At 44.9% G+C, this 17034-nt stretch overlaps 1 protein-coding gene across 13 annotated transcripts in view; it reads left to right on the forward strand.

Annotated features, from left to right (window-relative positions):
* The window catches only part of LOC134981001 (zinc finger CCCH domain-containing protein 11A-like), a 144063-nt gene that overhangs the window by 95206 nt on the left and 31823 nt on the right, over window positions 1-17034 (forward strand). For all 13 annotated transcript variants that reach the window (XM_063948069.1, XM_063948074.1, XM_063948073.1 and 10 more), the window contains one exon: window positions 4791-4949. In XM_063948069.1, coding sequence (XP_063804139.1) covers window positions 4791-4949 — 159 coding nt within the window. The remainder of the gene's footprint in view (window positions 1-4790; window positions 4950-17034) is intronic.

A 17034-nucleotide genomic window follows, 5' to 3' on the forward strand; every position in this document is an offset into this window, starting at 1 on the left:
TTTCTTCTTTGCGTCATGTGCTGTTTGGGGAGTGTTTTTTAGAAGGGCCATCCTGCGTGACACTGCAGTGCCACTCCTAGATGGGCCAGGTGTTTGTGTCGGCCACTAGGGTCGCTTAGCTTACTCACACAGCTACCTCATTGCGCCTCTTTTTTTCTTCTTTGCGTCATGTGCTGTTTGGGGAGTGTTTTTTGGAAGGGCCATCTTGCGTGACACTGCAGTGCCACTCCTAGATGGGCCAGGTGTTTGTGTCGGCCACTAGGGTCGCTTAGCTTAGTCATCCAGCGACCTCGGTGCAAATTTTAGGACTAAAAATAATATTGTGAGGTGTGAGGTATTCAGAATAGACTGAAAATGAGTGGAAATTATGGTTTTTGAGGTTAATAATACTTTGGGATCAAAATGACCCCCAAATTCTATGATTTAAGCTGTTTTTTAGGGTTTTTTGAAAAAAACACCCGAATCCAAAACACACCCGAATCCGACAAAAAAAATTCGGTGAGGTTTTGCCAAAACGCGGTCGAACCCAAAACACGGCCGCGGAACCGAACCTAAAACCAAAACACAAAACCCGAAAAATTTCAAGTGCACATCCCTAGTATGAATGCTGTCAGGAGCTGTGTTCCCTACTTCCATATATAGGATCTTGTATCTCTAGCCCAGGGATTTTAAACCTTTTAGAACTCGCGGCACACTGAACAAGATTTAAATATTGCCAGGGCACATTCAAATATAATGGTGATACATGGTGCAGTTGCGTGTCCTAGGATGTCATGTCGCAGCTTCTCCATAGGTAACACCTGAGCCACATCTAAGAAAGCCAGAAGAGCCCAACGCTGCCCAGGCCCAAAATTAGAACTGGCTCTGCAACCACTAAACCCACCAGTATTGATCATTCCAGGGCCTCAATAGCGGCAGAACACTGACGGGCCTGGCTCTGCTTCTATGGCGGCACACCTGGAGACTGCTCAGGGCACACTAGTGTGCCACGGCACAGTGCTTGAAAACCACTGCTCTAGCCCAATGCTTCTGTCCGGGCTGTCACCAAAAGTCTACAGAGGAAGGAGCTGTTGTGTCTGATTAAATAGTCGGAATCATCAAAATGTGTTCCTCGGACCCTACAGTTGCATTTCCTCAGTGAGCCCTTCGTGCCCGTCTGACACTAGTATCACTTGCACTTGCTCCCTAATATGGGGCCTAATTCAGACCTGATCACTGGGCGATCTTTGCTGTCCTGCGATCAGGCAGTCGCCGCCTACAGGGGAGGTTTTTTTTGTGTGTGACGGTGTAGGATCGCATTTACTGGAGAATTGCACAAACAGCAGTTTGCGCAGTCTCTTCACAGCCCAGGACTTACTCACCCGCTGCAATGATCGAGGCCGGAGCTGACGCCAGGAATCCTCCCACAAAATGCCAGGTGCCTCCTGCGTTTTCCGGACACTCCCTAGAAACGGTCAGTTGACACCCACAAACGCCTTCTTCCTGTAAATCTTCTTGCGTTCACCGGTGCGATCGGATTTCTCGCACCATCCCGTCGCTGAACGGCGCTCCCTGTCGATGCGGACCGTTGCGCCCGCGCATTGCGGTGCATATGCATGTGCAGTTCAGACCTGATCGCCCGCTGTGCGAAAATGCATATCAGCAATCAGGTCTGAATTACCCCCATTGTCCGTATCCTCGCTCCCATGCATACTTCAGTATCAGGTGTTAAGTTCGTTTAACTTTCAGGGAAAACCAATACCTTATACTACTATAGTTCGAGCCGCTGCAGCCGCTGAATGCAAACAATAACCCCTGCGATGTGAATGCACGTAGCGTACACACGCCGACACGCTATGCGCACTGTACAGCGACACGTGTGGCTTAATACACTTCTATACCCAACCAAGAATGGAATGCGACACTAGTAGTATATGTTATGTTGTGGTCCAACGCAGCAACAAATATTTAGTAAAAGGGGATATGCACAGAAATACAACAATATCACAGAGAAGAAAACGAAATACCTAGGCGCTAATTTTAAGGAAAAATTGGATATGTATGTGTATATATACACATGCAAATATGCACGTGTACATCCAAATTGATCGTACCTCTGTGTCTCCCGTTCGCTGCTGCAAACAAACTTCTGTACGTTTGTATATGAATATAAGAAGAGAAAAATAATACAGCTGCGCCCGGGATTAACAGAGCATATAGTAAACCATAATTAATCCATTAATTGCACATGCGGATACAGGTCACCGAGTGTCAAATCAATCAAACCCAATCAATAATGCACATAAATGTTTTAATATAACAAAATAAAATTATATTTAAAATATACTGTGCACAGTATCAAATTAATATTGCTTTAAAAAAGCCAAGGAGAAAACATATAAGACATAAATCATAAAAATGTATCCAGTTATGGACACAACACTGTAGCATAAATGATATCTCAGACTTGTCTCAAATGGGAAATATGGTCATTGAGAAACACTGTTTGCGCAATTGATTTTTTATACAATGACTATAAAATCAATTTAAAGTCCACAATATTGTATGGTGCTATATAAAATTCGCACAGATATCTCAATTCATCAAGTCCATACGGTATATAACTGGTCTTATGATAAGTACTGTTCGTGCACGTGTACCTTTGAGAAAGTCACGTGGGTGTGACGAAACGCGTTAGGACTCCTCCCTATTGTTCCCACCTGGGATACCTGCTACACGTTATTCCTCTGGTCTGATATCCAGAGGTCCGAACCGACAAAAAAGCCTTTACTGGTGCCTATGAGACACAGCTAATCTATCTCTGCTGCAGCTTATCGGTCACATCTTTTCCATCTGACCCGGCGGGTTGACGTGAGGTGTTTAAATCCAGCTCGGCTCCTCCTCGCCACAGGACGGGTCTGCCGGTGAGAGCGGTAAGAGGTGATCCTTCGGGCCAGCGCAGTCTGGCGGTCACTATCTGCACTATCTGCACTATCTACGGGACGGATTTTCCGGTGAGAGCATCACGAGGTGATCATTGAGGCCAGCGCAGTCTGGCGGTCATTACCAGCACCTTTCCCTCCGCTATTTAATCAAGGACCAGCGGTCTCAACATTACCAGTCAATTATAGCAGCCACATGAGGTGTGCTTAATCCGAACATCAGCTCCTACCTTTACTACATATCAGGTAACATCACGGTGGGACGCCACACGTACCTGTTTTAGTGAACAAGCAATTTATATCACAGGTTTTTTTTTGCACGAACAGTACTTATCATAAGACCAGTTATATACCGTATGGACTTGATGAATTGAGATATCTGTGCGAATTTTATATAGCACCATACAATATTGTGGACTTTAAATTGATTTTATAGTCATTGTATAAAAAATCAATTGCGCAAACAGTGTTTCTCAATGACCATATTTCCCATTTGAGACAAGTCTGAGATATCATTTATGCTACAGTGTTGTGTCCATAACTGGATACATTTTTATGATTTATGTCTTATATGTTTTCTCCTTGGCTTTTTTAAAGCAATATTAATTTGATACTGTGCACAGTATATTTTAAATATAATTTTATTTTGTTATATTAAAACATTTATGTGCATTATTGATTGGGTTTGATTGATTTGACACTCGGTGACCTGTATCCGCATGTGCAATTAATGGATTAATTATGGTTTACTATATGCTCTGTTAATCCCGGGCGCAGCTGTATTATTTTTCTCTTCTAATATCACAGAGAAGAGCTACAACCAATAGTACATACGTTTGTTCACCTGCGCCTCCCGGATCCGGTCCTCAGTCAGTCTTAGCAAGATGACCTTCAGAGAATTAGACTGGGACCGGCCAGGAGGCTTGGTTTTATACAATAGTCCAAAACATACTACAAAGGAAACTGCAAGCTCTTCTTTCATAGGTCAAATTGCTGGTCATTTACAGTACATGAGGGGTCATAGGTTGGTTTGAATAGGTGGGCGATGCCTGGTCCAGGTGTACTTGCAGATGTCCTCCACTGGGTTCCCGTCGAATATCAGGAGTACAGTAACTACAGTAAGATATGAATATTGTATTCCTGCGCATATCTATGCGCAGGAGCATGCTATAATCTGCAAACTGTGATCAGAATGTAGCCCTTGAAACACTGTACATCTGGATGCCAAACACTATGTCCCAACCTAATTCTGTCCCCTCACATCCTGTAAAGTTGAATATCTCCATTGTTCTATTTCTTAAAGTAAATATAACTTGCTGGTGTGGTGCGTGTAGACTATGTGTAAATGATGCACTATGTGGATAAAATATCAGATATGTCTTTGTGGCTTTTCCATACGAATGCATATGCTACTGTATTTTCTCATACTACGCGGTAATACGCAGGGCTTCACGAGCCAATGTACGCAGCGTGCGGGTATGCGCACGCACGGAGGCCACTCTGTGTGGTGTTTGCACGTGTTGGATGTAGGTATATTATTTTCGACTTTGACACAGGCAATACAGCATACACTTGCTTCGGACACCACAGCTTCATGCAACACGTCTGCCCCCATCATCTTCCCCTTGTCACTTGTGACCCCGCTCCTCCCCTCACTCAGGCACAGGTGTCCTTCTGCTGCAGTTCTCACTGTCACTGGATGCCAAATACTGAAATGTGTACAAATTAGAGATTTCCTTAAATGTTTTATTTTTGTCTAATACTATGAAGGAAATTAATATTTTCGGTTGTTGTTACATTAGTTATATATTTGTAATGACGATAAAACAACGTAAATGTAAATATACAATGCCAATTCTGTAATGATAGATGTATCGAGCGAGATGACAGAAGAGACAGAGGAAATAGAAGAAACAGGGGAGACAGAAGAGACAGAGTACAATTTTTGGGGACCTCTCCAACCTGCACTCATTATACATCTAACAAACGAGGAGGATGAAGAAGATGAAGTGGAAGAACAGAATGACCGTAAATATAATTAGTCCTATTTACAATTGTATATTTGCTTGACAGAACAGGTAATGTTATTGGTACACATGTCTTGTATCATTGATTAGCATTTGAGAGATTTGAGAGCAAAGGTGTTTTCAGGAAGGGGGGAGAAGGATCCCACAAATATTTGCTCATAAATCGGCCCCAAAACCAATTACAGTACTTAGGGGGTTATTCAGGTTTGTCAGCAAACCAAAAAAGCACACTAATGGGCAAAACCATGCTGCACTGCAGGTGGGGCAGATGTAACATGTGCAGAGAGATTTAGATTTGGGTGGGTTATATTGTTTCTGTGCAGGGTAAATACTGGCTACTTTATTTTTACACTGCAATTTAGTTTCAGTTTGCACTTGCAGTGCAGCATGATTTTTCCCATTAGTTTGCTTTTTTTGTTTGCTAACCAGGGCCGTCTTTTCATATGGGCTCAATGGGCTCTTGCCCAAGGGTCCCAGGAGTATAAGAGCCCTAGGCTGATAGCTGAGGGTCTCCTCTTTCCAGGGGTACCAGATCTTTGAAAATGGGCCCAGGGGAACCAGAGATATCCGACTTGAAAGCAGTGGTCCCCATCCAAGCCTGTTAATTGCTCTTCCCAGCCAGATCTCTGGGGCTCTGTCTGACTTAGAGTTTTTCAGAGGGTATAGTCCAAAAGCTATGCCCAGAATCAGAGATATCAGCCTTCAAGCAGCTGGTCCCTGCTCCAGCTCCACACGCCTAATATGCAGTTTTAGATTTTCATTGGTGATTTGCTCTGGCTCCTGAACTCTGATTCCCAAGTCCCCAGAACCTCCTGAAAGGTGGGACTCCCTAGTATTTTTATACCATTCAAAGCTGTGATGTTAGTGTATTAGAATGCTTAATATTTGTAAACACTCCCTTAGTAATATGTGGAAGCCTGAATTTTCAGTGATGGTCCCTGGGACCAGGGGGATGCTGGGAAGTGGGTGGTCCAGTGTGCAGTGTGCCTGGAGTTGGTGATGGAATAAACAGCACAGCAGTGAACTCACATGTTTCTGTGTCCTTATGACTGGATTTACAAAAATATGAACAAAACATGGTGTCAGAAGAAGTTTAACTTGGACTATTAGTGCTCTCAGAGTGTGAAAGAATCTTACAGAAGTCTGTAAGGCTGTGATACTCAGTGTCTGCAAAGCCTGCCGTATGCTCCTCTCTTCAAACAGTGAGTAACCATGGATAAACTGGCTCCTCCAACTGGCATGCTGATGTCTGGTAACTTGTCTGAAAACTGGAAAAGATTTAAGCAAAGGTTTAATATATATCTTGCTGCATGTGGAGCTGATACAGAGGCTGACAAAACGAAGGCATCCATTTTCCTCCATGTGATAGGAGAGGATGTGCTGGACATTTATAATAGTTTTCAGTTTGCTGAGGGGAAGAATATGGTGCTATCTTCTATAATGCAAAAGTTTGAAGATTACGTTGTGCCAAGGAAAAATGTGACATATGAAAGATATAATTTTTTCACATGTGATCAGAAGTCTGTTTGATCAGTATGTTACAGAGCTGCAATCACTCAGTAAAACCTGTGAGTTTGGTGATTTAAAGGATTCACTGATTAGAGATCGTATTGTCTGTGGAATACCTGATAATGGACTCAGAGAGAGACTGCTGAGAGAGCAAGACCTAACACTAGACAAGGCAGTGACTATGTGTAGATCTGCAGAAATAACTAGATTTCAAGGCAAAAAGTTACACAAGGACGCTGATGGTGCTGTCTATGTAGTGCAGAAAACAGAGCCAAGCAAACCTCCATTCTCAAGAATGAAGCAGTCTAAGCCACAGTCTAATAAGGAAATGTGTAGTAGATGTGGAAATGCTCACAATCCTAAAATGTGCCTGGCTTATGGTAAAACCTGCATGAAATGTGGTAGACTTAATCACTTTGCCAAATGCTGTAAAATGAAAAAAGAACCAACCAATGTGCATGCTGTTAAACAAACAGAGGAATTCTTTGTGGATTGCATTGAACTTTGCAGTACAGATAAGAAAGAATGGATTGTCCCTTTAACTGTGAACGAGATTGTCATTTACTTTAAGATTGATACTGGTGCACAGGTGAATTTAATATTGTTTCAAGACTATAAGACTTTTAGAGTAAAACCTAAAATTCATCCAGCCAAAGTGAAAGTTACAGGGTACACTGGGGAGGAAATTCCCGTGAAAGGTACATGCTTAGTGACACTGAAATATAAGGGACAACAGTTTAAAACATCTCTAATGATTGTGGATAAAAATGTGCAACCGATTCTAGGATTCAGTTCCTGTGAGAAACTAGGCTTGCTAAAGAAAGTTTTTATGGTGACATCACAAGTAGAAGATGACTGCAAATCGATGTTTACAGAATACAGAGACTTGTTTGAAGGTCTAGGTTGTTTGCCTGGAGAGCATAAAATAAATATAGACACGCAAGTTTCTTCAGTCATACACCCCTGTAGAAAAGTGCCGTTTGCGCTGAGAGAACAACTGAAACAAGAGTTAAATCGCATGAAAGCCTTGGTGTGATACAGAAAGTTGATGAGCCTACTGAATGGGTAAGCTCCTTAGTAAATGATGATAAGAAAAATGGACAACTCAGAATATGTCTAGACCCCAGAGATTTAAACAAAACTATTAAACGAGAACATTTCAAACTACCAACCAGAGATGAAATCATGTTGCAATTTGCGGGAGCAAAATGATTCAGTAAATTGGACGTATCTTCAGGATTCTGGCAAATGAAGCTAGATGAGGCCAGCTCAAAGCTTTGTACATTTAATACACCAGAAGGTCGATACAGATTTCTTCGACTACCATTTGGAATATTGTCTGCTCCAGAAGTATATTACAAAACGATACACAGGATTTTTGAATATATTCCAGATGTTGAAACAATGATAGATGACATTATTGTCTGGGGATCTACAAAGGAAGAAGATGATTCTAGATCGAGACAAGTAATGGAACTTGTCAGGAAAGTGAATCTAAAGCTAAACAAGGACAAATGTGAATTTGGCGTAAATACACTTACCTTTATGGGCAACGTGGTCTCGGACCAAGGTGTAAAACCAGACCCAAGGAAAATATCAGCCATAGTGAACATGGAACGTCCTAACAACAAAGGCAACGTCAGAAGATTCCTAGGAATGATTACTTCCTTAGGAAAGTTTATTTCTCAACTCTCTGAACGAACAGCCTCTCTTAGATGGTTGTTGGACAAAGATAACGAGTGGATGTGGTCACATGAACAAGAAGAAAGTTGGCAAAACTTGAAACAGATCATTACAGAGCAACAAGATGCTAAAATTCTTTGATCCTGCGAAAAGAATAAGAATTTCAGCAGATGTTTCGCAATTTGGCCTAGGCTCAGTGCTGTTACAAGAACATGAGGATATATGGCAACCAGTGATCTATGCATCAAGAGCACTGACAAGTGCTGAAACAAGGTATGCTCAGATAGAAAAAGAACTTCTAGCGATCACATATGCATGTGAGCGATTTCATCAGTTTGTGTATGGTCAAACATTTACAGTGGAAACTGACCACAAGCCATTGGTAGCTATCATGACTAAATCATTACATGACTGTCCCATGAGAATTCAACGAATGCTTATCAGTCTACAGAAATAAACTGCTCAAAAAAATAAAGGGAACACTAAAATAACACATCCTAGATCTGAATGAATGAAATATTCTTGTTAAATACTTTGTTTTTTACATAGTTAAATGTGCTGACAACAAAATCACACAAAAATTATCAATGGAAATCAAATTTATTAACCCATGGAGGTCTGGATTTGGAGTCACACTCAAAATTAAAGTGGAAACACTCACTACAGGCTGATCCAACTTTGATGTAATGTCCTTAAAACAAGTCAAAATGAGGCTCAGTAGTGTGTGTGGCCTCCACGTGCCTATATGACCTCCTTACAATGCCTGGACATGCTCCTGATGAGGTGGCGGATGGTCTCCTGAGGGATCTCCTCCCAGACCTGGACTAAACCATCCGCTAACTCCTGGACAGTCTGTGGTGTTGGTGGATGGAGCGAGACATGATGTCCCAGATGTGCTCAATTGGATTCAGGTCTGGGGAACGGGCGGGCCAGTCCATAGCATCAATGCCTTCGTCTTGCAGGAACTGCTGACACACTCCAGCCACATGAGGTCTAGCAATGTCTTGTATTAGGAGGAACCCAGGGCCAACCGCACCAGCATATGGTCTCACAAGGGGTCTGAGGATCTCATCTCGGTACCTAATGGCAGTCAGGCTACCTCTGGCGAACACATGGAGGGCTGTGCAGACCCCCAAATAAATGCTACCCCACACCATTACTGATCCACTGCCAAACCGGTCATGCTGGAGGATGTTGCAGGCAGCAGAACGTTCTCCTTGGCGTCTCCAGACTCTGTCACGTCTGTCACATGTGCTCAGTAAGAACCTGCTTTCATCTGTGAAGAGCACAGGGCGCCAGTGGCGAATATGCCAATCTTGGTGTTCTCTGGCAAATGCCAAACGTCCTGCACGGTGTTGGGCTGTAAGCACAACCCCCACCTGTGGACGTCGGGCCCTCATACCACCCTCATGTAGTCTGTTTCTGATCGTTTGAGTAGACACATGCACATTTGTGGCTTGCTGGAGGTCATTTTGCAGGGCTCTGGCAGTGCTCCTCCTGTTCCTCCTTGCACAAAGGCGGAGGTAGCGGTCCTGCTGCTGGGTTGTTGCCCTCCTATGGCCTCCTTTACGTCTCCTGATGTACTGGCCTGTCTCCTGGTAGCGCCTCCATGCTCTGAACACTACGCTGACAGACACAGCAAACCTTCTTGCCACAGCTCGCATTGATGTGCCATCCTGGATAAGCTGCACTACCTGAACCACTTGTGTGGGTTGTAGGGAGGTCATAGGAGGCATGTGGAGGCCACACACACTACTGAGCCTCATTTTGACTTGTTTAAAGGACATTACATCAAAGTTGGATCAGCCTGTAGTGTGTTTTTTCCACTTTAATTTTGAGTGTGACTCCAAATCCAGACCTCCATGGGTTAATAAATTTGATTTCCATTGATAATTTTTGTGTGATTTTGTTGTCAGCACATTCAACTATGTAAAGAACAAAGTATTTAATAAGAATATTTCATTCATTCAGAACTAGGATGTGTTATTTTAGTGTTCCCTTTATTTTTTTGAGCAGTGTATGATGTACACTTGCTGTACTGTCCCGACAAATACATGTACATTGCTGATACACTTTCTCGTGCTGTGGACAAAAGTGAAGGTTCCAAAAGTCTGATGGATGAAGAGATAGAAGCCTATGTTAATTTGATCGTAGCTTCTCTACCAGTGTCTCTTGCAAGACAAGAACAGATTAGGAAAGAAACTGAGACAGATGAAACACAGACTGTGCATGAAAGACCCAAAAGGGAAATACGCAGACCTGAGAGACTCATTGAAACGTGTTAGATGATGTTCTTAATATGACGTTGTTAATTGTTGCATTGAAGCGTACCGGGCTTATCTTTAAACATGTTAGTGTATTAGAATGCTTAATATTTGTAGACACTCCCTTAAAATTATGTGTAAGCCTGAATATTCAGTGATGGTACCTGGGACCAGGGGGATGCTGGGAAGTGGGTGGTCCAGTGTGCAGTGTGCATGGAGTTGGTGATGGAATAAACAGCACAGTAGTGAACTCACATGTATCTGTGTCCTTATGACTGGATTTACAAACATATGAATAAATGAATAAAACAAAAGCTAAGAAATATATTTTCAGGATCTTGAGATATCTGCAGTCAAGTAAGCTGCCCTCCCACCGGAAAATTATAAATATTAAGCCCACTCCACTATCCACCTCTCCCCTACGTATTAAACACCATTCAGGCCAATGCCCCCTTCTACAGTTTGCCCCATCTGTGCAGTAAAGGAGTAATTAGCAGAAATTACTGCTCCAGGTCCTACATACTGAGCAGAAGATGGAACACCCCCTAACACCCACAAGACATCAAAGCTGCCGCTGATAGCACCCCCCACCCCTACCGCTGGAGGATGGGTAGGGGCAGAGCCGGCCCAAACCAATATGATGCCCTAGGCAAGATTTTTGCTGGTGCCCCCTAGCACCGCCGCTAGTTCTGCAAGAGATGCCTGGCATGAGTCAGCTGGCAGCTCTGCTAACGTCGGGCGCCTTTTGTTTATGAAAATGCATCTTATTTGCATTACTATGTGGTAAAGATGCACAAGCAGCTTCTGCTGATTAAAATGATATGCGGCATGCCTATATACTGTGTGTGACTGCGGCTGTTTCTGCATACGAAATGCTACATTACAGTGATTTCCAGGAATACACTGCAATGCAGCATTTCATATACAGATACAGCCGCAGTCACACACAGAATATAGGCATGCTGCATATCATTTTAATCAGCAGAAGCTGCTGGTGCCCCTAAGCATACCAAATGCCCTAGGCATTTGCCTAGTTTGCCTATGCCTAAGGCCGGCTCTGGGTAGGGGGCCCAGTGCATTGCTGTGCCCAGGGGCCTTCACTGCTGTTAAGACGGCCCTGTTGCTAACAAACCTGAATAAGATCCTTAGGGCCTAATTCACTAAGGATTGCACATGCCAGCTTTGCAATTGCAGTCCTTAGCAATGCTCAGCATACATGCAGCAGCATTGCTAATAACGGGTGTGATGCAAAAGATAGACATTATGAAGGTCAATAGCATTAGGTTGACAGTAACAAGATTGACGGGGTCAAAAGTTCGACATGGTCAAAAGGTTGACACAAAAAATGTAAAAAAAAAAATGTATTTGATGTTACTCTCCTCAAGTTTACTAGAGGTAATAGTTTGTGACAGGGAGAGTAAATGCAGCAAAAGCTGTAAAAACCCTAAAAAAAAACATGTCGACCACATGTGCGTCAACCTATTGACCCTTTAGACCTTTCGACCATTTGACCGTGTCAACCATATGACTATCGACCCTATGGTGTCGACCTATTGCCTTTCGACCTTGTAACTGTCTATCTATCAACCACCTCCCCTAATAACACAGGGGGCGTCCCCTGATCTACCTCTGCTCCTCCCTCTGACATCTGCTCCTCCTCCCTGACCTGCTCCTCATCCAGTCTCTGGGAGACAGGCACAGCATCAGCCACAGAACCCTGCAGAAGGCAATGAGGAGCCCGCCACAGCCAGCTTCACACAGCCTGTGAGGTGGCGCTAGGTGAGAGCACTGGTGCGAGGTCACGGGGTAGGTGCGTATATGTGTGTGACAATGGCAGGGACGTGCGGTGAGCTAAATAGCTCAGGAGGTACTGGCTAACCCCAGAGCCAGATTTACATGCAATATATGAGCCAAAGGGTACATCTGGGCATTATACACAGGTGCAGCATTATAAACTCCTGGAAATCTGGTGAGTTTTGGTTAGAGATGTGTGGAAAGGATACACAGGTGAGGCACTGCTTCACCTGCCATAGACTTTTTACTAGAGATGTGCACTTGAAATTTTTCGGGTTTTGTGTTTTGGTTTTGGGTTCGGTTCCGCGGCCGTGTTTTGGGTTCGACCGCGTTTTGGCAAAACCTCACCGAATTTTTTTTGTCGGATTCGGGTGTGTTTTGGATTCGGGTGTTTTTTTCAAAAAACACTAAAAAACAGCTTAAATCATAGAATTTGGGGGTCATTTTGATCCCAAAGTATTATTAACCTCAAAAACCATAATTTCCACTCATTTTCAGTCTATTCTGAACACCTCACACCTCACAATATTATTTTTAGTCCTAAAATTTGCACCGAGGTCGCTGGATGACTAAGCTAAGCGACCCTAGTGGCCGACACAAACACCTGGCCCATATAGGAGTGGCACTGCAGTGTCACGCAGGATGGCCCTTCCAAAAAACACTCCCCAAACAGCACATGACGCAAAGAAAAAAAGAGGCGCAATGAGGTAGCTGTGTGAGTAAGATAAGCGACCCTAGTGGCCGACACAAACACCTGGCCCATCTAGGAGTGGCACTGCAGTGTCACGCAGGATGGCCCTTACAAAAAACACTCCCCAAACAGCACATGACGCAAAGAAAAAAAGAGGCGCAATGAGGTAGCTGTGTGAGTAAGGTAAGCGACCCTAGTGGCCGACACAAACACCTGGCCCATCTAGGAGTGGCACTGCAGTGTCACGCAGGATGGCCCTTCCAAAAAACACTCCCCAAACAGCACATGACGCAAAGAAAAAAAAAGAGGCGCAATGAGGTAGCTGTGTGAGTAAGATAAGCGACCCTAGTGGCCGACACAAACACCTGGCCCATCTAGGAGTGTCACTGCAGTGTCACGCAGGATGGCCCTTCCAAAAAACACTCCCCAAACAGCACATGACGCAAAGAAAAAAAGAGGCGCAATGAGGTAGCTGTGTGAGTAAGGTAAGCGACCCTAGTGGCCGACACAAACACCTGGCCCATCTAGGAGTGGCACTGCAGTGTCACGCAGGATGGCCCTTCCAAAAAACACTCCCAAAACAGCACATGACGCAAAGAAAAAAAGAGGCGCAATGAGGTAGCTGTGTGAGTAAGGTAAGCGACCCTAGTGGCCGACACAAACACCTGGCCCATCTAGGAGTGGCACTGCAGTGTCACGCAGGATGGCCCTTCCAAAAAACACTCCCCAAACAGCACATGACGCAAAGAAAAAAAGAGGCGCAATGAGGTAGCTGTGTGAGTAAGATAAGCGACCCCAGTGGCCGACACAAACACCTGGCCCATCTAGGAGTGGCACTGCAGTGTCACGCAGGATGGCCCTTCAAAAAAATACTCCCCAAACAGCACATGACGCAAAGAAAAATTAAAGAAAAAAGAGGTGCAAGATGGAATTGTCCTTGGGCCCTCCCACCCACCCTTATGTTGTATAAACAGGACATGCACACTTTAACCAACCCATCATTTCAGTGACAGGGTCTGCCACACGACTGTGACTGAAATGACGGGTTGGTTTGGACCCCCACCAAAAAAGAAGCAATTAATCTCTCCTTGCACAAACTGGCTCTACAGAGGCAAGATATCCACCTCATCATCATCCTCCGATATATCACCGTGTACATCCCCCTCCTCACAGATTATCAATTCGTCCCCACTGGAATCCACCATCTCAGCTCCCTGTGTACTTTGTGGAGGCAATTGCTGCTGGTCAATGTCTCCACGGAGGAATTGATTATAATTCATTTTAATGAACATCATCTTCTCCACATTTTCTGGAAGTAACCTCGTACGCCGATTGCTGACAAGGTGAGCGGCGGCACTAAACACTCTTTCGGAGTACACACTTGTGGGAGGGCAATTTAGGTAGAATAAAGCCAGTTTGTGCAAGGGCCTCCAAATTGCCTCTTTTTCCTGCCAGTATAAGTACGGACTGTCTGACGTGCCTACTTGGATGCGGTCACTCATATAATCCTCCACCATTCTTTCAATGGGGAGAGAATCATATGCAGTGCCAGTAGACGACATGTCCGTATCCGTAATCGTAGGCAGGTCCTTCAGTCCGGACCAGATGTCAGCATCAGCAGTCGCTCCAGACTGCCCTGCATCACCGCCAGCGGGTGGGCTCGGAATTCTGAGCCTTTTCCTCGCACCCCCAGTTGCGGGAGAATGTGAAGGAGGAGATGTTGACAGGTCGCGTTCCGCTTGACTTGACAATTTTCTCACCAGCAGGTCTTTGAACCCCAGCAGACTTGTGTGTGCCGGAAAGAGAGATCCAAGATAGGTTTTAAATCTAGGATCGAGCACGGTGGCCAAAATGTAGTGCTCTGATTTCAACAGATTGACCACCCGTGAATCCTTGTTAAGCGAATTAAGGGCTCCATCCACAAGTCCCACATGCCTAACGGAATCGCTCCGTGTTAGCTCCTCCTTCAATGTCTCCAGCTTCTTCTGCAAAAGCCTGATGAGGGGAATGACCTGACTCAGGCTGGCAGTGTCTGAACTGACTTCACGTGTGGCAAGTTCAAAGGGCAGCAGAACCTTGCACAACGTTGAAATCATTCTCCACTGCGCTTGAGACAGGTGCATTCCACCTCCTATATCGTGCTCAGTTGTATAGGCTTGAATGGCCTTTTGCTGCTCCTCCAACCTCTGAAGCATATATAGGGTTGAATTCCACCTCGTTACCACTTCTTGCTTCAGATGATGGCAGGGCAGGTTCAGGCGTTTTTGGTGGTGCTCCAGTCTTCTGTACGTGGTGCCTGTACGCCGAAAGTGTCCCGCAATTCTTCTGGCCACCGACAGCATCTCTTGCACGCCCCTCTCGTTTTTTAAATAATTCTGCACCACCAAATTCAAGGTATGTGCAAAACATGGGACGTGCTGGAATTTGCCCATATTTAATGCACACACAATATTGCTGGCGTTGTCCGATGCCACAAATCCACAGGAGAGTCCAATTGGGGTAAGCCATTCCGCAATGATCTTCCTCAGTTGCCGTAAGAGGTTTTCAGCTGTGTGCGTATTCTGGAAACCGGTGATACAAAGCGTAGCCTGCCTAGGAAAGAGTTGGCGTTTGCGAGATGCTGCTACTGGTGCCGCCGCTGCTGTTCTTGCGGCGGGAGTCCATACATCTACCCAGTGGGCTGTCACAGTCATATAGTCCTGACCCTGCCCTGCTCCACATGTCCACATGTCCGTGGTTAAGTGGACATTGGGTACAACTGCATTTTTTAGGACACTGGTGAGTCTTTTTCTGACGTCCGTGTACATTCTCGGTATCGCCTGCCTAGAGAAGTGGAACCTAGATGGTATTTGGTAACGGGGGCACTCTACCTCAAGAAATTGTCTAGTTCCCTGTGAACTAACGGCGGATACCGGACGCACGTCTAACACCAACATAGTTGTCAAGGCCTCAGTTATCCGCTTTGCAACAGGATGACTGCTGTGATATATCATCTTCCTCGCAAAGGACTGTTGGACAGTCAATTGCTTACTGGAAGTAGTACAAGTGGTCTTCCGACTTCCCCTCTGGGATGACCATCGACTCCCAGCAGCAACAACAGCAGCGCCAGCAGCAGTAGGCGTTACACGCAAGGATGCATCGGAGGAATCCCAGGCAGGAGAGGACTCGTCAGAATTGCCAGTGACATGGCCTGCAGGACTATTGGCATTCCTGGGGAAGGAGGAAATTGACACTGAGGGAGTTGGTGGGGTGGTTTGCGTGAGCTTGGTTACAAGAGGAAGGGATTTACTGGTCAGTGGACTGCTTCCGCTGTCGCCCAAAGTTTTTGAACTTATCACTGACTTATTATGAATGCGCTGCAGGTGACGTATAAGGGAGGATGTTCCGAGGTGGTTAACGTCCTTACCCCTACTTATTACAGCTTGACAAAGGCAACACACGGCTTGACAAATGTTGTCCGCATTTCTGTTGAAATACTTCCACACCGAAGAGCTGATTTTTTTGGTATTTTCACCAGGCATGTCAATGGCCATATTCCTCCCACGGACAACAGGTGTCTCCCCGGGTGCCTGACTTAAACAAACCACCTCACCATCAGAATCCTCCTTGTCAATTTCCTCCCCAGCGCCAGTAACACCCATATCCTCCACATCCTGGTGTACTTCAACACTGACATCTTCAATATGACTATCAGGAACTGGACTGCGGGTGCTCCTTCCAGCACTTGCAGGGGGCGTGCAAATGGTGGAAGGCGCATGCTCTTCACGTCCAGTGTTGGGAAGGTCAGGCATCGCAACCGACACAATTGGACTCTCCTTGTGGATTTGGGATTTCGAAGAACGCACAGTTCTTTGCTGTGCTTTTGCCAGCTTGAGTCTTTTCATTTTTCTAGCGAGAGGCTGAGTGCTTCCATCCTCATGTGATGCTGAACCACTAGCCATGAACATAGGCCAGGGCCTCAGCCGTTCCTTGCCACTCCGTGTGGTAAATGTCATATTGGCAAGTTTACGCTTCTCCTCCGACAATTTTATTTTAGATTTTTGAGTCCTTTTTTTACTGATATTTGGTGTTTTGGATTTGACATGCTCTGTACTATGACATTGGGCATCGGCCTTGGCAGACGACGTTGCTGGCATTTCATCGTC

This window comes from Pseudophryne corroboree, chromosome 12, assembly GCF_028390025.1.
Source record: "Pseudophryne corroboree isolate aPseCor3 chromosome 12, aPseCor3.hap2, whole genome shotgun sequence".
Classification (NCBI taxonomy): Eukaryota; Metazoa; Chordata; class Amphibia; order Anura; family Myobatrachidae; genus Pseudophryne; species Pseudophryne corroboree.